This window comes from Xenopus laevis, chromosome 5L (genome assembly GCF_017654675.1).
Source record: "Xenopus laevis strain J_2021 chromosome 5L, Xenopus_laevis_v10.1, whole genome shotgun sequence".
NCBI lineage: Eukaryota > Metazoa > Chordata > Amphibia > Anura > Pipidae > Xenopus > Xenopus laevis.
In genome coordinates this window covers 124459999-124484098 of record NC_054379.1, presented here as the reverse complement: position 1 = coordinate 124484098, position 24100 = coordinate 124459999, and the positions used below count along the sequence as shown (strand labels likewise).

Here is a 24100-nt window from a genome sequence, read left to right as displayed (position 1 = left end):
TCACAATAAATGATCAAACAAGTGTAACAGAATAGCAGTCCAGGTATGGGATCCATTTTCCAGAATGCTCGGGACCTGGGGTTTTCCAGATAACGGATCTTTCTGAAATTTGGATCTTCATATCCTAAGTCAACTAGAAAATCATATAAACATTAAATAAACCCAATAGGCTGGTTTTGCTTCCAATAAAGATTAATTATATCTTAGTTTGGATCAAGTACAGGGTACTGTTTTATTAATACAGAGAAAAAGGAAACACTTTGGATAAAATATTTGGATAAAATGGAGACTATGGGAGATGGCCTTTCCGTAATTCAGAACTTTGTGGGGTTTCAGGTTTCCGGATAACGGATCCCATACCTGTATTAGAGAGCAAAAAGTCTAAAACAATGCCTTTAGTGTATATTTGAAAGTATGATGATGATTCATTTTATAAACCTACACCAGTGCTAAAATTTTCAACTGTTCAAATACTGTAGCATGAATGCTAGTAATAAAATATTAATGTCACAGCTTTTTGTAAGATAATGTTTGCGTTTTAATGTTTTCAGTGTCCATTTAAGGAAATGGAAACCCTTAAAAGGATGTGAATGTAAGATTTGCTCAGAACGATTTTTTTAAGCAATTGATGAAGAACGGTTATTCCACCACTGTGTTTATATTCAAAAGGAGTTATCAGCTCCAACCAGAACCATTAATTGCTGGTGATTCATGTTACATGTCAATTCTTCTGCTGCCACCTTGTGGTAATAATAATCAATGGAACTAAAACAATGAATCGGTAGAGGAAAGAGGAAAGATAAACATTAAATCAATTACACTGCAAAATAACTTTTGAACACAACAATTTAACAAAGGGAGAACAAGAGAGCACTTTATCTGACTAAGTATATTAGCTGGAAATATGCATTGTTGCTTACTTCTAATAGATTTAGCATGTGTGAGAAATGAAACTAAAATTTGTTATAATATAAAGTGATAGACTATACATTTTTGATTATTAGTCAGCCTTAAAATGTATCTATAGTCTAATATACACCATTTTCGCGATTTTGGCCTAATATTTTATTCTCTCTTTTTTTCTAGTTCATTCTGCTTGCTATTAATATTAATTAAAACCACTGCCATTAAAACCACTACCTTTTTGCTAGCAATAAAATGATTCTAGCAACCAGATAACAGTTTTACATTGTATACTGGATAACTGCAGACAAACCACAAAGAAGAAAGTGAAAATTAACAAACCAGTGTCCTGTCATTCATGCAATATTCATTTTAACCAAGTTTCTAGCTTTTAACTTCAACAGCTTTATATAGGACAAGCCTTTCCCTGAGAACTGGTAGATTTAAATCTGCTAATAGATTAGTGGCACTGGCTATGATTTTTGACACATTACCTGTAGGCCCAGTAGTAGCATTGCAGACCAAATTGTTTAAAATAAAGTACAAGTATGGGATCCGTTATTCGAAAAGCTCCAAATTACTGAAAGGCTGCCTCCCATAGACTCCATTTTATCAAAATAATCCAAATTTTTAAAAATGATTTCCTTTTTCTCTGTAATAATAAAACAGTACCTTGTACTTGATCTAGGGATGCATCGAATCAAGGATTCGGTTTGGGATTTGGCCAGGATTCGACCTTTTTCAGCAGGATTCAGGTTTGGCCGAATCCTTCTGTCAGGCCGAACTCAATCTGAATCCTAATTTGCATGTGCAAATTAGGGGCGGAGCGGGAAATCGTGTGACTTTTTGTCACAAAACAAGGAAATAAAAAATGTTTTCCCCTTCCCACCCCTAATTTGCATATGCAAATTAGGATTCGGATTTGGTTTGGTATTCGGCCGAATCCTTCTTGAAGGTTTCGGGGTTCGGCCGAATCCAAAATAGTGTATTCGGTGCATCTCTAACATGATCCCAACTAAGATATAATTAATCTTTATTTGATGAAAAAAACAGCCTATTGTGTTTATTTAGGGGCCGATTCATCAAGGGTCGAATATCGAGGGTTAATTAACCCTCGATATTCGACTAGGAATTGAAATCCTTCGACTTCGAATATCGAAGTCGAAGGATTTGACGCAAATTCTGCGATCGTACGATCGAAGGATTATTCCTTCGATCGAACGATTAAATCCTTCGATTCGAACGATTTGAATCCAACGATCGAAGGAATATCCTTCGATCAAAAAAACTTAGGCAAGCCTATGGGGACCTTCCCCATAGGCTAACATTGACTTCGGTAGCTTTTATCTGCCGAACTAGGGGGTCGAAGTTTTTTTTAAAGAGACAGTACTTCGACTATCGAATGGTCGAATAGTCGAACGAGTTTTAGTTCGAATCCTTCGATTCGTAGTCGAAGGTCGAACTAGCCCATTCGATGGTCGAAGTAGCCAAAAAAACACTTCGAAATTCGAAGTTTTTTTACTTCGAATCCTTCACTCGAGCTTGATGAATCGGCCCCTTAATGTTCACATGGTTTTCTAATAGACTTAAGATATGATATAAATTACGGAAAGATCCATTATCTGGAAACCCCATGTCCTGAGCATTATGGATAGCAGGTCCCATACCTGTACAGTGGATAAAAAGCTCAAAGAGTTATTTAAAATATTTTTGTTTTCAAGAAAAGAACTAATATGTTTAACCAAGATAACAGTCACTGAAACTCCCCACAATAAAATTTGGAAATTTACATTGACAGGTGACCAACAGTTTTTGCTAAATTTCAGTAATGGAACATTCTTTGTTTACTACATAGGCTTACTAGATACATTTTCATTTCTGCATAGGCAATTGCAAATAGGATTGTGTTTGAAATCCCTCCATAAAGACAGCAAATTATATTTTTTGGTACATTTCACTTTGACATATATGACCTTAAATTCAATTTGGAGTGCTAAGCCCAAATTCTGAGGGGGACAAAATAATTCCAACTCTCCAGCTGCTGCTAGACTACATCTCCCAGAATCCTCAAAGCAGAATGTGTCTATCTGTGGTATCACCTGAAGGGCTGAAGACGGGACCAACGTGCAACTAATAAATATTATAATCTGCTTTTTGCTCTTTTATCAACATTTCTCCTCCTGTGATCATGTTGGCCATGGGTACATTTTGTATCTATCCTAACCTATAAACTGCACTGGCTGCGACCTGTGTATAATAAAGTGATAGAAGCTGGAACATTTGGGTGTTCCCCAAATCACTCCTAATTTTGTTTTGCTCACAACATGGAAATTCTATTCATAAACAGATAATAATGTGAATGCACTTATTCCAAGCATCACATTATATTCATTGAAGCTAGGGGCATAACAGAGCAAATTACTAAGCAACAGAACAGTAATTAGGTCATGTTGTATCTAACAATATTCATTACTACCTATCATAAAATATGGTGACTGGACAGTCCACCCATAGAACAATACATCCACAGAAATAGCACAGTCATATGTACAATATAAAACATCAAATAACTCCCATAAAAGGAAAACTATAACCACACACCAATCCTAGGAGTATTGTGCAACTTGAAGCCAGATCCTTTGTTTATGTATCATGAGTGTACTTGTGAGTTTTACTAGTTGGTAAAACTCACAGGTAACCTGGGTGCCCCCTACTACTGGCAGGTACACCCCTAGGACACAAGGGCATTATAATGATGGGGTGCACCTGCTACAAATTACATTTCCAAGTTAATCAAAAAAAAATCTGCTGCAAATTACATTTTAAAAACTGTACAAATGTCTACCTATCATAAATGACCCCTGAAATATTCCAGAAGTTGACCAAACACAGGCAATGTGACAACATAATTTCCACAAAGCAGAAATGGTGATATTTACAGTAAGTGCCACCATAATATTAATGAGCAGACCTTATTTTACAGTTTCCACTCTGAGCAGTCATTCCATTAGCTTTAATTGGCTAATGACTGCTTTTCTGGAACTAAAAATCCCATTAGTGACAATAACTGTGAAAAAGGAATTGACTTTACCATGAAATGCCCCATTGTCCGCTAAGAAATGGCGGCAGTACTGCAGAAATCTTTTCTTGTTGTGATTTGAGGAGCTCATTTTGTCCTTGTGTGTCTTCTGTTGGAATTCAGGTATCTAAAAAAAAAAAAAGTCAAACGTACTCATGGTTAGAATAAAATGAAAATATTTAGACTATGGATACCAATAGTAGTTAAAAGATAGTTAAAGGGATACTGTCATGGGAAAAAAAAATTTTTCAAAATGAATCAGTTAATAGTGCTGCTCCAGCAGAATTCTGCACTGAAATTCATTTCTCAAAAGAGCAAACAGATTTTTTTATATTCAATTTTGAAATCTGACATGGGGCTAGACATATTGTCAATTTCCCAGCTGCCCCAAGTCATGTGACTTGTGCTCTGATAAACTTCAATCACTCTTTACTGCAAGTTAGAGTGATATCACCCCCCTCCCTTTTTCCCCCCAGCAGCCAAACAAAAGAACAATGGGAAGGTAACCAGATAACAGCTCCCTAAAGGTGGCCATACACGGATAGATCCGCTCGTTTGGCGATGTCGCCAAACGAGCGGATCTCCCTCCCATATGCCCACCTTGAGGTGAGCAATATCGGGCTGATCCGATCGTGGGCCCTAGGGCCCAACGATCGGATCCTAGCGTTTGCCAAACGGGCGGTCGGATCGCGGGACCGCATCAACGAACAGATGCGGCCGCGATCCGACGGGATTTTTAATCCCATCCGATCGAGATCTGGCCGACTTTCGGCCAGATCTCGATCGGGGAAGCCCGTCGGGGGCCCCCATACACGGGCCAATAAGCTGCCGACTCGGTCTGTCGGCAGCTTTTATCGGCCCGTGTATGGCCACCTTAACACAAGATAACAGCTGCCTGGTAGATCTAAGAACAGCACTCAATAGTAAAAACCCATGTCCCACTGAGACACATTCAGTTACATTGAGAAGGAAAAACAGCAGCCTGCCAGAAAGCATTTCTCTCCTAAAGTGCAGGCACAAGTCACATGACTTGGGGCAGCTGGGAAATTGACAAAATGTCTAGCCCCATGTCAGATTTTAAAATTGAATATAAAAAAATCTGTTTGCTCTTTTGAGAAATGGATTTCAGCGCAGAATTCTGCTGGAACAGCACTATTAACTGATTCATTTTGAAATTTTTTTTTTTTCCATGACAGTATCCCTTTAACAGAATGTGTTAGAACCAGCACCCTCCAGCTGGAAAAAAACAGATAAGATAGAAAACCCTGCAAGATCTTCTGGCCCTGTTTTCTAGGGAATCATTAGTTTATTACCAACCAGAGTGTACATGTGGTAGGAACCTCATGGGGCAGGGACTCCAAAAAATTCTCTGGAATACATTGGTGTTATATAAATATAGTGATAATAATCAGGCTATACTGAACAGTCTAAAGACAGATGGGTTGAGTAAATCTAAATGTTAAATCATATACAATACAACACAGTCCTTGCCATGTCTTCTCCTCCTACTACTCAGCAACTCAGCAATAGCCCAGCTGGCTGGCAATGAAATGCCTTCACAACTCTAGTTGCCATCAAGACCTGCTTGCTAACAGTGGGCTTTGAGTATGTGAATTCTGCCCTAACTGATACTAAAATCATTTATTTTATGTACATCGTTATGTAAGAGTTCTCTGTGAATAATAGCTTTCAATATCTTAGCACTCACATACTAAAGAAGTGGTTGCCAAATCCCATATCCACTTAACCATGTCACCTTCTAGAAATAATGCATGAGCTAACATTTGTTTTAGGGAGACCCTAAAGGGGTATAGGGATATTAAAGGTGGGCGTAGCAACAGCAAGAAGTTTGCCGATTTGCAGGAGTCATGTTGATGTTTCTCAGGCATCAGTTGCCTTATAATTTCAAAGAGATGTGTTCTAAGAAAAAGTGACAATGGGGGATGGTGTACCTTCTCTCAGGTTCATGTAATTAATCAAGAATGTGCCTTTCTAAAAAATATGACCACCATGTGGGCTTTTGTGGCATGACAACATATGTAACTACAAACCCTATATGTTACTTGATGAGTGATTTGATGAGTAGTTAGTAAAACACGGCTTGGGAATGTACATTGGCCAATATACTTTTTTGTAGTTTTTGGGCAGAGACACATGCTCAGATTCGAGAGATTTGTCGCCCAGCAACAAATCTCCTCTTCTTCGCGGTGACTAATTGTCACGAACTGCCTCCCGCCGGCTAGAATTTAAATCGCCCGTGGGATGGCAATCTTGAGTTTAACAATAATTTACATATTAAATAAACCCAATAGGATTGATTTGCCTCCAATAAGGATTAATTATATCTTAGTTGGGATGAAGTACAAGGTACTGTTGTATTATTACAGAGAAAAAATAAATATTTTTTAAAAATGTGAGTTATTTAATTATAATGGAGTCTGTTGGAGTCTATAATGTGGGGAGTAACTGTGTCATTTTATCCTCTATTATCTTTGTCATTTTATCCTGTATTATCCATTTTAATGGCATAGGTCCTTTGAACCATTTGAAGATGTTAACAGCCTTCTTGATGTTGACGTTTTTTTCGGAGGGTCTTGCCCGACAAATGAAATGATTTCAGCAATTCGAGTTTCTTTTCCCCCAAAACCTGATCAATTTGAGTTTTCGGGTTTCGAGAATTGAACTCACAGAATTAGGTTTTTCACACTCAAGTTTTTTCTTAAATAAGATAACATTCGAGATGCGAGTTAATTCGAGGTATAAAAAAACTCTAACACTCGACCTTTGATAAATGACCCCCTTCATGTCTCTGGAACAAAATGCTGAAAATGATCCCCGATCAATTCCCAAGTTAGTCAGTGGGAAATACAGTAAGTATGGTGTAATGTTGTGCCATCTATTCATGTGAGAATGTTACATGTTTATATTAATATGCCTTAGCAGCTTAGTACTGGGTGGAGTAATGAGAAAGGTTATGGACACAGGAAGGGGAAGTGAGGGGGTGCAGACAGTGTGGAGAGAACATTCAGGAATAGAAAGTTGACTTTTATCCTGCAGTCTGGCATCTCTGTGTGCATTCTTCCAGTTCCAGAACACCCTGCACCAAGTTATCACATATGGCACACAAGCCCAATTGCCATATTAAATTAAGTCCATATATGCCTACTGGCTCCTGACAGTAACATTCCAGAGAAAAGTTGACAAAGCAAAGCATTTAAAAGTATCCTTTACAGTGTTACATTTAACAGACAAATACAATTATTTACACCAGTACTAGTGGGAGGATGGACAGACACACAAGGTGTGGTTCAGTTTTGCAGATAAGCTGGCAAATCTATTTAGTAGCAAGGTGACATAAAGGTGTTAAAGCTAGTGCCAGACAGGGAGTAAAGGATACTTTTTGAAAAAACGCCTGCAGCATAGCACATGCGGCGCTTCGTATTCCGAAGTTGCCTCACAAAGAAACTTCGGGCGACTTCGGAATACGAAGTGCCGCATGTGCCATGCCGCAGGCGTTTTTTCATTGCAGCCGGCGGAAGACGGGGAAGCCGTTCGGGGAGATTAGTCGCCCCAAAGAAGAGGTGATTAGTCGCCAGGCAACTCCCTAAATCTCCCTGAATTGCCAGGTGTGCCCTTACCCTTAGAGTTCTCCACATCTGAGAACAGATTTATTTGCATGAACCATGAAAAACCTGTAAAAATATATTTATAAACCTTGTACATAGTACCCTGATCAGAATCAGTCAAAACTAAAGCTCAGTTCACTCAGCCCTCTTGCTGCTCAAATGATCATCTGGCTTGTTTTCTTTCGCTCCAATAATAAGCCTCACAAATCATCGTATTATATATATATATATATATATATATATATATATATATATATATATATATATATATATATATATATATATATATATATATATATATAAATAGGGCTCTCCTAGGTAAGGCACAGTATTTACATACACTGTATCTCTCCCACTTTGTATTAGTGCTATGTTTATTCTGTTATCATTAAACACTTAGATGACTGCCTATTAACCCTATTATGGCATAGATTCCAGAACAAAATGCTTTCACCATATCACCGTTCAGGAGTTTGGTAAACAAGGGTAGATCAGTGCAAAATTAAAGTAAATACTGATCTTAAGGGGGGAAGAGTTTAATCAAAAATACACATGTGCTAAATGCCCCACTGATACTGGCCCAATTAAATAAGAAAACAAATTAAGGAGGGGCCTAAGCATCTGTATCCTAATATTATAAATAATTTGCAATTATGTGCAGGAGGTTAGATGTTATGGGAAAAGTGTCTCAGCAGCAGTTTATATAACTGTGCAATTTAGCACAGTGACTAGGAAAAGAAAGTAGGAGGCACTTCACTGGGAAATTATTCTCACCACCATAGGCCATAAACCTAACTATAACATATGCTCATAACTAACCTTACAAACAAATACAGAAACCCCTAAATCATTCATTGCAGGGGTCATCACACGACACCCAGAGGAAAGAAAAACTCCAGGCCTTGCTTTATTTGAGTCCTTGCTTGTATTTATATCACACAGGTGTATCGGTTCTCAGCTTGCCGTATGTCTGGGAATTCCCATGACTATATCGCTCGGTATCATCTGTTGTCCAAATCCCTATTCACTGCTTAGGGCTCAGCTACCCTGGCTTCCGCCATGTTTAACAACTTTATGCCACAGTGTACGTATTTTTAAAAAGTTGTTTACATTTCCCCTTTAAGGTAGACTAACGCGATCACTCATTAAACCACAGGCACTACTAAAAATGATTTACTGCTATACAAGATACATTTTTATATCTGACCCCAGTTAACAGGGTATTCTTATAAACTTCTATTAATATCATATTGAGTGAATAATAGATTAGTAGTTGTCAATGGCTAGAAAAATACATTGTATTTCCGTGGGCGATGTATGCAGTTATATGGCTTTGATACTACTTAACTACTAGTAGCTGCTGCTAAAGGTCCACACATTTGAGCATACCCAAGGACCACTTAGGAGGCCTATTCTTTACATGGGGGTGGATATGGGTGCATTGGTAAAACTAGTATGCCTTACACTTTCACTCATGACTCAGTACAAGTCACCCACCTTTGTCCCATATTTAAAGAATAGACTTCCATTCTAGTGCGTGTTCAAGGTGTGTTCAAAACACCACACCTTGAAAACATGTAAAAGCAGTTAAAAGCACTCATTTGTACACAAAGAAGAAATGAATAGTTAAAGATAAATAGCTGAAGATACAGGAGGTGGGGTAAAAAAGTCTAATAGCCACTTTCTATTTGTAATAGCAACCTAAAAGTGAATATAATTATAGGTGCTGTTCAACTTTACAAAACTTTGAATTAACAGATAATAAATACTGTTTTATGTATTTTCAGTGCAGGGGGGCGATCACACTCAGCACACTGAACTGTAGTTTAGGAACCAATCACCTGATAGAGAACTGTAATCTATCTTGGCCTGTGTGAATGCAGGGCTGTGATTGGCTATTCCACTCCTCCTGTGCTTCTGGCAGGAACCATAAGAACATGCCCACCCCTCATTTGAAACATGGACAGCAACTTAAAGGGGTTGCTCACCTTCAAATAACTAGTTGTTTTTAGATAGATCATCAGAATTAACAACTTTCTCCAATTACTTTCTATGTGTCACAGTTTTTCTAATATTGAAGAGTAAAGTGTAATTTTTCACCTTCTAAAGCAGCTCTGGGAGGGGGGGTCGCTGACCCTGTAAACTGTTCTAAATTGATACATTTAGTTGATACATTTCTTATCTTTGTCCCTGCTGAGCAGAATCTCTGGGTTTCATTACGGCAGCTGTTAGAATTGATACAATAGTTGCTAATATTCCAGAGATGCTGCTGAGAAATGTATCAACTAAATGTTGCAAAATTGTAACAGTTCAGAATCTGCACCTGAATTACTGAGCTGCCAGACTGAAACATCAGAGACAGGGACATTCAACTTTAAACTAAGATTTTGGGAAAAACAGTAAAAAAAAAAATAATGGTAAGTAATTGAAAAAAAGTCTTTATTTCTGGGGAACAATCTGAAAATTGAACAGAAAAAAAGTCTTTGGAAGGTTAACTACCCCTTTAACAAATCTATAGGGAGCTCCAATAAAGGTGCCATTTTTTAAAGATAATGATAATTTTTAGCCCAGAGTGAAACCAACACCTTACATTATTCATTATTGTAGGCAAGATTGTTTTTTTTTTTGTTCCACTTATCCTATGCCTCACCTTTAAGTGTTTAAAATTAATTTTCTTTATACTTTTTCTTTTAGTACACGAAATCCCCTACTGTCTAATCTGTTACAGCGACACCTCACTTGATACATTTTTCTGCAGATATAGTTCCTATTGAGCATGTTCCTTGAACTTATTATTACAATTGATACATTAGTTGCTGGAATTTTACTCTGAAGTATCAACAAATGTATGAAACATTGTATGAAACAGCAGAGAAAGTTGGCTTCCTGGCTTTCAGAGCTTATTTGAGACTTCATTAAATTATACTGTGTGCAACTACATACTATAGCCTTACTGTAGTGTTACATTAGTGTAGGAGAAAACCAGAGTAACTAATCAGCAAGGCACTTTCAGTAGCACAGACTGCATAGACCACTCAAAGCTAATTGGTATGACTGGTCGTTATGTGTTTTTGCAACACTGTATCTTTGGGAGTAATAAAGGTTTTGTGTAAGGGTCCTTATACTAGGGATGCACCAAATCCACTATTTTGGATTCGGCTGAACCCCCGAATCCTTTGTGAAAGATTCAGTCAAATACCGAACCTAATCTGAACCCTAATTTGCATATACAAATCAGTGAGGGAGAGGGAAAAAGAGAGGTGTGACGAAAAGTCGGAATTTTAAGGATTCGTTCGGCCAGGCACAAGGATTCGGCCGAATCCAAATACTGCCAAAAATGGACGAATCCTGCATGTATATGCACTTCTTTAATACAAAAACGCATATAAATGCAAACATTGCACTTACAAAGACAGAATTAAACATAACTGTGCTTAAATGCAGACGCTTATGGATATGATCAAGCAGAATAAAATGGGATCACTTAGCTTATTCATTTAAGTGTGATCAAACCTTAATGAGTACAGTCCAATCAAGGAGTATGGGCGGTGTTTGTTTCTGCTGTCCCCTTGGTGGAGCACAAGAAGAAATAAGCGCTGGGGGTTGCAGGAACAAATGCTGTGTGTAAGGGCCCTAACTAGAAACTAGCCCATATACAATGATGTACAATGCACCTTCAATTCAGTGTACAGCCAGCTCAATGCCCTGAAGAACAAGTCAGTCCTGTCATTCAGGTTCCTCTCTGCTAAATCCAGTTTTGCACTATTAAGACTCCTTATACCACTAAGCAAAAAGTAAGTGGTTGGGTCCAGTATGCTGTGCTGGCATTAGCACTAAATGGCGCCTGAGATATGTTTGTTGCTTACTATGTCACCTGTCACTTTTATAGAATAGAATTCTGTTCTTAGCACCGGTAGTTTATCGGTTACCTTCAGGGGCATCTGAACTATACTATGAAACTGTTACTTTACTACATCCAGTGCCTCCAGATAAACATACATTTACAGTTATAAGGTTTCAGGTTAGAAAGCCATGGATTGAATCTTTGATGAAAATCTATTTCATTTTTTACCTGCTTGGTCAAAACTCCCTTTGCAAAGAATCATTAGAGGTCATTTATTATTAGGAAGGCAGTGTGCAAACTGCAAAAAACAAATGTAACTTTCTGCCTTGCTTGTATAAAAAATTGCCACAGGTCTCTGCCCAAACATTTTAACATTCATTTATTTCAAAATTATAAAATAAGGGTGAGGTATTTTCAAATATTTCTCCAAAGCACAGCAAGTACACAAAGGTATCTGCACAGATAGTGATGCACACATACACAAGGAATGTCATTCATTGTATGGATAACAAACTAAGATAGTTCATTACCATATTTGGTTAATAAAATTTCCAACACAAAATGAAACAATAAATGTAACATTAAGAAGTGTTCCCCATATGTTCCTATATCTTAAGAACCTCAAAGTGTACCACTTAGACACAATGAGCCTTCATGTACAGCTAATCCATGATAATGACAACCCGGTGTGCCTGAATCCAAAGCATATGGTACTGTCTGAGTTTGTGACAATAAATGTAAAGAAAGGTATTTAATCTTCTAATCTCACAATCCTCATTGATCCACATCCTCCTCTATGCTTACTGCATTGATTAAGGGCTCACATATTTCAGGGTCACACCTAAGTGAAAAACATAGCCCCAGACAACAATCAGATCATAATGGGACTTACTGAGATCCATCATAATTTTCAAACTTGCCCAATTAATATCTGGCCAATTTTCTGCCATGATACAGATTTGGCAACACTTCCTAAAGAGCTCTTACACACGGCCGTTTTTTTCTGCGCTCCCCTGCGTTGCACTTTTTTCCGTTCAGCCACAGGGGAGCGCAGGAGTAGACAGTCAATTATTTTGAAGGGGGCTGTACTCACACAGACGCATGTATGTGCCGAACGCAGTTGAAATGCGACATGCTGCGTCCGACCTGCATTTGCCACTTACATGCGTCTGTGTGAGTATAGCCCCCTTCAAAATAATTGACTGCGTCTACTCCTGCGCTCCCCTGCGGCTGAACGAAAGAAAGCAAAACGCAGGGGAGAGCAGAAAAAAATGGCCGTGTGTAAGAGCCCAAAAGCTCCAATAATGGACACACAAACTGCCGGAAAGGGTTGTTTTTTGGAGAAGCTTTAATCAGCCCATGTATGGCTAGTTTTATGCTACATTGTTTCAAGTATCAAAACCAGAAAACAGGAAGGGATAAAAAGAAAGGGATAACAAATGTTGCTTTCAGTTGCAATTACATATACAAATAACTTTGAAACCACTGAAACTACAAACAATGTTTAAAAAAAATGGGGGGAAAGGGCAAAAAAATTTAATTTTGTGAATTTATAAAATTTCTTCCAGAATGTTGTAACTTATTCCTGTTACATACTGGTGGGTCTATGTGTGTAGTCACAAAAAGCATCTATGAATGGTGAGGAGTCTTTGATGTCAGATGAAGCTGTGGCTCAGTAGTTTATGTAACTAGCTTAGTATTATGTTGTGTATAATAAACCAAAATCAGTAAAGCAGAGAAAAAGGACTAGTTTTTACTAAAAAGGTGTAAGGAGGAACAAGTGTTGCAATTAACTGTGTTCTCAGTTGTTTAAACTGCATGGGATTCACAGAAAATAAGCAGAGAGTAACCTGTAGCCCACTACTAATCTCAGTCAATACCATAAGCCTGTGTTTCACAAATTATTAATGGATGCCTGTGGGTAATTCAAGCAAAGCACAACTAAAAAAGGATCATTGTGCAAAGAGGCTAAGCAGTCGCTCACCTGAAACCCAATGTAATAAGTAAGGGCTTCTTTTAAGAACAGTGCCACTCAGCTAAAGAATAATCTCATTCTCACCTTACAATACAGGTCTTACTGTGCTCCAAAATCTATTTTAAATGGATACTGTCATGGGAAAAAAAAATTTTTTCAAAATGAATCAGTTAATAATGCTGCTCCAGCAGAATTCTACACTGAAATCCATTTCTCAAAAGAGCAAACAGATTATTTTATATTTAATTTTGAAATCTGACATGAGGCTAGACATATTGTCAATTTCCCAGCTGCCCCAAGTCATGTGACTTGTGCTCTGATAAACTTCAATCACTCTTTACTGCTGTACTGCAAGTTAGAGTGATATCACCCCCCTCCCTTTTTCCCCCCAGCAGCCAAACAAAAGAACAATGGGAAGGTAACCAGATAGCAGCTCCCTAACACAAGATAACAGCTGCCTGGTAGATCTAAGAACAACACATAATAGTAAAAACTCATGTCCCACTGAGACACATTCAGTTACATTGAGAAGGAAAAACAGCAGCCTGCCAGAAAGCATTTCTCTCCTAAAGTTCAGGCACAAGTCACATGACCAGGGGCAGCTGGGAAATTGAAAAAATGTCTAGCCCCATGTCAGATTTCAAAATTGAATATATAAAAATCTGTTTGCTCTTTTGAGAAATGGATTTCAGTGCAGAATTCTGCTGGAGTAGCACTATTAACTGATGCGTTTTGAAAAAAACATGTTTTCTGATGACAGGATCCCTTTAAGCTTGTGTCTGAAAACTTTCTAATGGAGCCCCTAGTAACAATGTAGTGTTCAGACGGAGTGCTCACAAGCAACAGCACTGTATTCAGTGCAGGGTTCTATTTTCCACGCAAGTATAACTACAAGGCTTGCATCTAAGTGATATTAAGAAGGTGTTTATATACTATATACTATTACCATGAAAGCAAATATAAAGAGAGCATCAGGTGCAAAACAATCTTCATTCCCTTAAGCAGGGTGCAAGAGGTAACCTAACAGAATACATTCATATTATCAAGCACTAAATCTCTGGCATGGGTCACTAGGTGAGCCAACTAAACTCCTGCTTGAGTGAGCTTGATGAGTTTGCCAAGATCAAAGATTTTTTTCAAGTATTTACCAATATGCACTAGAGCAGCAGTAAAAATGAAAGCAACCCATTCATCTCAATTCTCCATCAATACAGTGAAGTAAATATAATAGCACTGCCAGGCATTCTTGTATAAAAAACTGGCAGATTTTAGATCCATATCTCTAGAAGATAGGGCATCCTTGTTAAAAACAAATCAATACGTCAAACAATATCTTTTGTAGGCTACAGAGTGCCATAAAAGCTGCTGACTGCCCTCCAGACTGAATTGTCAGCTTATTGGACTTCCCAATGGAAAACCCTGTTGGGTCATGCCACCTGCCTGCAAGTCAGCTACCAGCATGCAACTTCAGGGAGATTCAGGCAAAAACTATTTAATTTTTTAACGTTATTTGTAAAAACAATTGCTATTGAAAGCAGTATTTGCTTAATTCCTGGTTGTTACTTTTTAAACAATGTGCAAACGTCTAGGTTCATCAGCCTTGTCTTGCATTGTATCAACAGTCTGAGAGCTCTTACACACAGCGTTTTTACCTGCGCTCCCCTGCGTTGCGCTTTCTTCCATTCAGCCGCAGGTGAGCGCAGGCGTAGACACAGTCAATTATTTTGAAGGGGGTTGTACTCACACAGACGCAAGTTTGCACGAAAGCAGGTGAAATGCAACATGCTGCGTCCTAACCTGTGTTTGGCGCTTACATGTGTCTGTGTGAGTACACAGTATTCTTAACAGCTATGAGGGGGAATATGGAATGACTAATGCAAATAATGAAATAATGAATTAATTAGCACGGCACTTTGCCAATAATTACAACAGCAGAACCTTTTTTAATTGGAAAGCACAAACACTTTATAAGTTATTCACGGCAATAGAGTAAATCTTTCTTTTCTTTGTGATTATTTATGTGGATGAATTAAAAGAATACACAGTGTTCATGAGTAAAACCAATAACTTAATTAATTGATAGCACAAGCACTTTAATCAATTACGTTTTTAAGAGATTGATTGTATGGTTGTTAGATTTTAGGAAATTAACTACAGAATTCTCAATTTGTTTCTAACTAATTAATTGTTTTGGTAAAAATAGTAAATTGACCAAGAGAGGTGGTCCAACATAATCTGGATTTGGTGTGGTATTGATTATCCCAAGGAGGAAATCTTGATTGCGTTTTTGAGTATAAATTTGGATTTTTGTAATATTATGATATAATAAAGTCACAAACAGGGTTTCTTTTTGCTAATTTTAAATTGTTAAAATACATACACAGTTTAAATGGAATTGGGTGCTCTGAGCCCCCTGTGAGTAATTTTCATCTGATTTCATATGTATGCCATAAGAGCACTGCTTTGTGTGAAATTCAGGTATGTACCAGGCCTTAAATGTTGTTTACACATGTCTATGAGAGCAGAAAAGTGACTTTTAATATGTTAAGAAACAAGTAAATATTCTGTGAAGCTGCTGTGTGTTGATGAAAGAGTACACACTGTAGTAATGGTGAGTTTATTTTTTTGACGATTTGTCCCTGTATTGGATATCTGTAATCTATTACGATTAAACTTAGAGCATAAGTTACGTTAACAGGTTGTTAACAACCTTTGAAAGTGCAGCCTTGCTTTAATGTTTTATTAAGTGCACCTTCCAGTTTTGCAGCTTTTTAAACTATTGTCTGGCTGGGAGGAAAAAGCAAGTCCCAGAGCAACAGACAGTGGTGTTCACACCATTCACTTCCATTGTCAGACCTAAACTAATCCATAAAGTCACAGGATTTGTAAAGTAATAGATTCAAAGCCCTACCTACGCATTAACAAGTTCTCCAGTAAGACAGGAGGAATAGCAGATGGAAGCATTACTGTAGGGCAGGGTAATTATGTCACTACAGGTATGGGACATGTTATGCAGAATGCTAGGGACTTGGGGTGTTCCAGATAATGAATCTTTCCGTAATTTGGATATTAATGCTCCAAGTCTACTAGAAAATCATGTAAACATTAAATAAATCAAATAGACTGGTTTTGCTTCCAATAAGGATGAATTATATCTTAGTTTGGATCATGTACAGGGTACTGTTTTATTATTACAGACAAAAAGGAAATCATTTTTAAAAATTTGGATTATATGGATAAAATTGAGTCCATGGGTGATGGTTTTTCTGTAATTTGGATCTTTCTGGCTAACAGGTTAGCAGATAACAGATCCCATACCTGTGCTAACAGACGAGTCTCACATATGTCATAGATAAGGCAATTATGTAGACGCAGATCACAGACAAACTGTTATTTATACTAGTGTGTGATGGACTTTAAATGCATCTCAGAACAGTGTTCACTCCATAACAATTTTAAACAGACAGTTATACTGACTGTAAGCACATGATAGTCTGTAACTCCCAGAATCCAAACAGTCATCAGTTGTCTGCAGCTGAGTGCAAGCAGGACTTTCCAGAGTTATATACAATAGCATGACTTCAGAAACTGGGCTAAAGTTTCCTTCTTTTTTTGTCTCAGTTCTGACATTTCATATACTGATACACACGCACAAAAACTTGTCATGTTACTTTATATACACCTGTTCATATTACACACAAAGAAAACAGCAGATTTAAAAGAAAAAATAACTGTATGTGTGCAGAGGTGGAAAAGCTGCAGAGCAAGGGATTACTTCTGTGCACTGATATACGCACTATAGGCAATACAAAGGGTGCACATCACAAAATCACTGGGAGAATACACTGCTCAGTATGTGTGATATTTTATAGCACAAAGGATAGCCATCGCACTACTGCCTAGTTTACATAAATGGTCTAGTCAAACAGTGTTCTGTTAATTGGAACCATTGATATAAAATAGTAAAACAGGATGTAAAAATCTCACCGTACACTGACACTGCAAATTGTGGATGGAAATAGCAAGATAATTTCCCACAAAGCAGCATTGTCTTTACAAAACTCCAGTGCAATTGGGGGTGCATGCTAAGCTGCAGTGAACACACTTCAATTGGATTGCAAATTAGCAGTCATTATGGTAAACTGTATGCAAACTTCAGTGCACTCTTATTTGCCCCAGATTTTGTGTTGAAATGGTGTCACTTCAGGCATGTAACGGCATTAGACTCCGATTCATTTGTGGTTAAAGATGCAACACGCCAAAGTGCAGAGCGGTCAACTGGCCCTAACTGCCCCAATTGTCTCCTAATGTTTATGAAATTCCCTGGTTAGTTCACTGCATGTGCAGTGATGTCACTGGAAGATCCCCCTTGAGCCATGCCCACAAACCCCCAACTTTCTATGCTGACAGTTCTGTAAGTGGACCCTGGAATTACTTGTTCTAGATCCAGGGTCCATTTTTGTTAATTTGAAATAGTTCAGCAGAGCAGACTGAAGGGGCTCTCGCTGCATGTATAATGGAGCACAGGGGTGATTCTATATGTTGTGCCGCCCTGAGGTGGCTCCTGAGATGCAGCCCCCAGCGCTTACCTTCCTGCGCTGGAGAGGGCATTGCTAGTTCAGAGAGCACTCACGAGGAAACTTCAGGTGACTTGGGAAAACGAAGCGTTGCTGGTGCCATCCTGCTGGCGATTTTTCATTATAGCCGGCGGAAAGGTAGGGGAAGGCAGTTCGGGGAGATTGTCGCCCTGAAGAAGAGGCGATTAGTCAGCGGGGTGACTAATCTCCCCAAATCTACCCGTGTGCCCTTACCCTTAGGGCACAGACAGACAAAAAGAAAAAGATTCTGGGAGATTTTGTTGCCGGCCACAAATTGCCTCTTCTTCGGGCAACTAATCTCTCACTAACTGCCTCCCTGCCAGCTAGAATCTAAATCACCAGCGGGATGGCACTCGGAGAGCTTAGTTTTCCGAAGTCACCTGAAGTTTCCTTGTAAGGCAACTTTGGAAAACCATCCCGCCAATGGTTTAGATTCTAGCCGGTGGGAAGGCAGTTCGGGAAGATTAGTCGCCCGAAGAAGCGTTTTGTCACCAGGCGACTAAAGCTGGCCATAGACGCAAAGATCCGTTCGTATGAATCCTCAATTCGTATGATTTTCGGACCATTTTTCATACCACGGAGAGTGGTTGTTTAGACGATCGGACAGGTTAAAAGATTTCTGTTGGCTGCCGATAATTTCTCTGCATGTATTGCCGATTGGACGATTTTCAGTAGGAGAATGTCACCAGCTTTGTCGGACATAACTTTCGTACGATTGCGGTCAGGGGCAGAACATCGGCTGATCTGTTCTTTTACTACTTTATTTGATCTGAATGGTTAGTGGCAGGTCAGGAGATGGGGAAGTCCAATCGTTCAAAGACTCGAACGATCGGATCTTTGCATCTATGGCCATCTTAAATCTCCTTATATCTCCACGTGTGTCTCTGCCCTTAAAAGTGAGCACAGTCTTCTCTTTATTCATATTCACCATAGTGTAAGTTAATGATTGCTAACTCTTTTCATTGGAACAATTCATTCTTTTCATTTAGTTTCCCTCCCACAATTCTGAACATATCAGATAAAAATTGGGCACTGTGTATGTCCTAACAGCAGTGTGTGTTTCTCAGCTGTGTTTTGGACATTGTCTTGGATTTACTAATTATTCAAGTTGCCATTGTTGTATTCGCTGAGTAAACCATGATAAGGACAAAATGGTATTAATGAGTATGAAAGTTTGTCAAACATAAGATATTTATTATTACAACTAGAGCCTCAGAACTCTTCATGCTCTGTTGGAAGACAACCCAATTTACACAATTCCTTTGTCACTCTCTGAAAATGACACTTGCTGTGACTCCCTCCAGCACCAAATGCTTTGCTTTGTTTACCCATCCTCCGTTTAGTTTTTACTTACCCAGTCAGCCAGCGTATATATGTTATTCTAAGGACTGTCAGGAACAAAAATGAAAGACAGCAAGCATTCAGTAGCTTCAGACGGACTATGAAGGCCAGGTCTAATAAAGGATACTGATATTCTTGGTGCAATCACTGACCATAGCTATTAGCAAGCCATTGTTTAATAATGTATTATGTAGGAGTACAGTGCAGCCTTGTTCCATCACACAAGGGAGTAGAACCTCAGTAATCTGATTCTCATTGTGCTGTGTATATGCCTGCCTGTGAATTAGCCATAAGGTAACACATAGCTGAAGGAAACAACAAAAGTTTTATAAATAAAGTGCTAAATGGGGCCGTTTCTTTGGAGGTGAGGAGACACGGCGCTGGAGTTAGAAGCGCTCATTAGAGAGTAAATAGAAGCTGTTGACCTAGCGTCAGTCTGACACATTTAGCAAACACGTTACTTTTGGATTATCTTGGAAAAGACAATATTATTTTTACGCTGAGCTTTTACCCCCGTTAAATCAACAAACTAAGCAAAAAAAAAAGTTTTAAAAAAAAGAAGAAGAAGTAGATTTTTGGACATTTGACCGTCACAAATACACATCAATATACTTATCTACTACATGTAGGGTTGCCACCTGGCCGGTATTTTACTGGCCTGGCCGGTAAAAAAGATGGTTGATCCCAATGTTATTAATAGGGAAAAATTACAAATATATAGGAAGGCCAGTATTTTTTTCCAAAAAAGGTGGCAACCCTAACTACATGAGGCATATACAGGTATGGGACCCATTAGCCAGAAAGCTTGTTGTTACTATAGACTCCATGTTAATCAAATAATTACATTTAAAAAAAAAAAGTTTTTCAATTTTCTCTGTAGTAATAAAACAGTACCTTGCACTTAATCCCAACTAAGACATAATGAATCCTTATTGGATACAGAACAATCCTGATGGGTTTCATGAATGTTTCAATTATTCCTTAGCAAGGTATGAAGATCCCATAACTAGAAAACCTCAGGTTCCCAGCATTCTGGATAACAGGTCCTATATTGTACAAAGATCCCTTTTATAGACGATGCAGTTAGTCAGTTTGAACACAGTGACTCTATACAGTAGAAACACAATGAGCAGGGAGACAAATAACAGTGCTGGAGCTACCATACAGCCAAGAAGCAATAGCAGGTGCCTCTGATCTGGCACAAGTGTACTAGAGTGACTATAACAACAAACCCCGGTTGAATTGATAAGTAAGAGACCTACCTGAGAACATAAGTAGTTGCAGTAAGTCCCAGGCTGCAGCACATCCCCAGCACTGAGTCTAAAGTGCCGCCACTAGCAGTCTTCCAGTTCAAACAGAGAGGAAGGGCTGCCACAAAGGCGCGGAACTGGATCGCACTGGAGCAGGGACACAGCTCAGCCGCCCAATAGGCGTTCCTGTGACTGCGGCTGCTGCTGCTTGAGGCAAGTACAATGGCACCTGTTGTCACACAAAGAAGGGGGAGGGGTCAGTTCAAACTTTATTTACTATCTATTTGTGCGGGTAATTTCAAATGCAACCCGTGACCGTCGGTCCTTGTCAGTTTCGTTTCGTTCATTGCATCTGCTTACGATCTGTAAGAGTTTGGGAAATAAAAATAAGTCAAAACCTGCACACAAAGACCAGGGGAGAGGTGGATGAGGGGATGAAGTTGACAGCTGACTGCACTTTTGTGGCTACACACTTGCACTGGACACACCAATACACTCACTACATGTTTAAAGGGAACTGCGCCCACGACACTTTTTGCATAGGAAAAAAAATGTTTCTAAGCAACTTTACAAATTCACTGACAATTTCAATAGCTTTAAGGATGATTCACCTTTAAGTTAACTTTTAATATATTAGGGTCAGTCCACACAAGCAGCAGGGGGAAGGGAGTTCAGGGAGATTGTCCCCCGAAGAAGAGGCGATTTGTCGCTGGGACGATAATCTCTCTGAATCTGCTTGTGTGGACTGACCCTTATAGAAAAGCAATTTCTAAGCAACCTTTCAAATGGCCTTCATTATTATTTTTTTTATAGTTTTTTAATTTTGACTTTTTTCTTCTGACTCTTCCCAGCTTTCATACGGGGGTCACTGACCACATCTAAAAAATAAAACCCTGTAAGGCTACACAATTAATGTTATTGCTACTTTTTATAGCTCATTTTCTATTCATGCCCTCCCCTATTCATATGACAGTCTCTTATTCAAATCAGCGCATGGTTGCTGGGCATACCTCCCAACATTTTGGAAATAAAAAGAGGGACAAAAAAGTTGCCGCGCGCAGTGTGGCGAATATTTTTGACCACGCCCATTTTGTGGCCACACTCCCTAATTACCATTTTCATTTTACAAAATTTGTCAAGCTATGAAAGTTTGGACATATTTTGTTTTTTTTTCCAGTTATTACAGTTTTGCTAATTAAGGTGAATTCCCCTTGCTGTGAGTCTTTCTCCCAATGGACCTGTTACCTTATATTGTTACAATTACTTATTTGCTTATCTCAAAATTGTTACAAAAGTATCTTATCTGCAGCCCTGGCTGTTCTGGGCTCTCTGCCAAAAGCCAATTAAGTTAGAAACATTGATTCTTTTTCTGCCCGTTCAGTGCAGAGAAAATCAGGACTTCCCAGTACAAACGAGGGACTGCGGGTTGAGCTGCGGGACTGTCCCTCTGAAAACGGGAGGTATGCTACGATAATTTTAGCAAATTCAAATTTCATACATGTGAAAAATGCCACAGAGAGTTTCTTGGGGGGGGGGTTGTCTCTGGTATCTATTATTTGTTGTCACTTGAATTTTCTTGTTAGATTGACTAGATTGTCCAAAAATACTCTAGCAACCAGACTGTTGAAAATGCAAACTGAAAAGCTGCCAAATAAAAAGCTAAATAACTCAAAAACCACAAATAATAAAAAATGAAATCCAATTGCTAATTCTCTCAGAATATCACTGCATCATACTAAAAGTTAACTTAAAGGTGAACAACTTGTTCATTAATAACTTGGGGGAAGGTATTATAAGTAATGTATCAGTGTTCGCAAATTACACAAAACTATGGAGCCCAATTAATTCCAGTCAGGAATCCTTGCAGCAGGATCTTGACAAACTGGCAATCTGGGCAGCTAAGTGGCAGTTGAGATGTAAAGTCATATACCTGGGATGTAAAAATATGCAAGCCACTTATATCCTTAATGGGACTGCACTAGGCAAATCCAAAATGAAAAGGGACCATGGAGTCCTTGTAGAACCTGGCTGTAGCAAGCAATGCCAGTCAGCAGCTGCAAAGGTAAACAAAGTCTTGAATTAAAGGAGTGGTTCACTTTTAGCTTAACGCAGGAAAAATGCAGCATGTTGCGTCTCAACCTGCGTTCGGCGCCTACATGCGCCTGTGTGAGTACAGCCCCATTTGAAAAAATGAAATGTGTCTATTCCTGCGCTCCCCTGCGGCTGAACGCTGAAAAACGGAACGCAGGGGAGCGCAGGTAAAAATGCTCGTGAGTAAGAGCACTAAGGCTACAAAGTTATTGTTAGTGCTGCTTTTGATTACTCATCTTTTTTTCAGAAACTTTCCTATTCATATTACAGTCTCTTATTCAAACAAGTGCATGGTTGCTAGGGTAATTTGAACCTTAGCAACCAAATTGCTAAAATTGCAATATGAAAAGCTGCTGAATAAAAGCTAAATAACTCAAAACCCACAAATAATAAAAAATGAAAACCAATTGCAAATTGTCTCAGGATACCACTCTCTACATTATAATAAAAGTTAACTCAAACTGAACAACCCCATTAAAGGGAGCATAGATTTGCAGGAGGAGGGGGGGTTATTCTTCCACTATACACAGCGCTGGTCAGGACCCATCTAGAATATGCCGTACAGTTTTGCTCTCCAGTGTTCAAACAGAACATTATTGAATTAGAGAGGGTACAGATAAGGGCAACTAAGCTGGTAAAAGGTATGTGAAATCAGTTATCAGTTATGAAGAAAGGCTGGCCAAGTTGGGATTTTTTACATGGGAAAAGAGGCGCTTTAGGGGAGATAAGGGAACTACTGTATGTAATATATATGGGGACCATATAAACACTATAATGCTTTATTTACCAGTAGGTCCTTCCAGCTGACACAAGGGCATCCATTCCCATTAGAAGAAAGGAGATTCCATCTGAATATTTGAAAAAAAAAAAAAAAGGTTTCTTTAACAGCAGTGGCATAACTACTCGCCGGAGGGCCCTGGTACAGGATGGGCTCCTGGGCCCCCTGTCGGGCCCTCCCCCCTATGAATTGTGCGAGCTGTAAAATCTCCCCCTGCCCAGCATCCTGCCATAACCTCTATTGCAGCTCTGACGGGACCCAAGGGGGTGTGGACCCGGGTGTGATCCCCCCTGCTGCACCCCTGGTAGTTACGCCACTGTTTAACAGTGAAAGTTATATTGAAAATATATTGAAATCGACTGAAAATACCTTAATAGGTTTTAAGGTTGAACATGAAGCACGTGTGCCTTTTTTCCAACCTAACTTACTATGTTACTATGTATTGCATTTTGAATGAGCAGAGATTCACATATGCCCTAAATGAGCTTAGCAGCATGCACTGAATTCAGCTTCCCCCCCCCCAGTGATGAGCAAATGCCACTGTAGAGACACTTCATTCAGGTTTTTATTGTATTCCATGGCCAAGGCAAGTTGGAACCATTAGGTACAGACCAT

At 38.9% G+C, this 24100-nt stretch overlaps 1 protein-coding gene across 1 annotated transcript in view; it reads right to left on the bottom strand.

The window, feature by feature from the left end:
* The window catches only part of LOC108717044 (1-phosphatidylinositol 4,5-bisphosphate phosphodiesterase eta-1), a 117131-nt gene extending 96321 nt beyond the window's left edge, over positions 1-20810 (bottom strand). The window contains exons 1-2 of the mRNA XM_018263771.2: positions 20629-20810; positions 3995-4109 (exon numbers count right to left, since the gene is read on the bottom strand). Coding sequence (XP_018119260.1) covers positions 3995-4073 — 79 coding nt within the window. The 5' untranslated portion in view covers positions 4074-4109; positions 20629-20810. The remainder of the gene's footprint in view (positions 1-3994; positions 4110-20628) is intronic.
* Positions 20811-24100: the final 3290 nt, after the last annotated feature.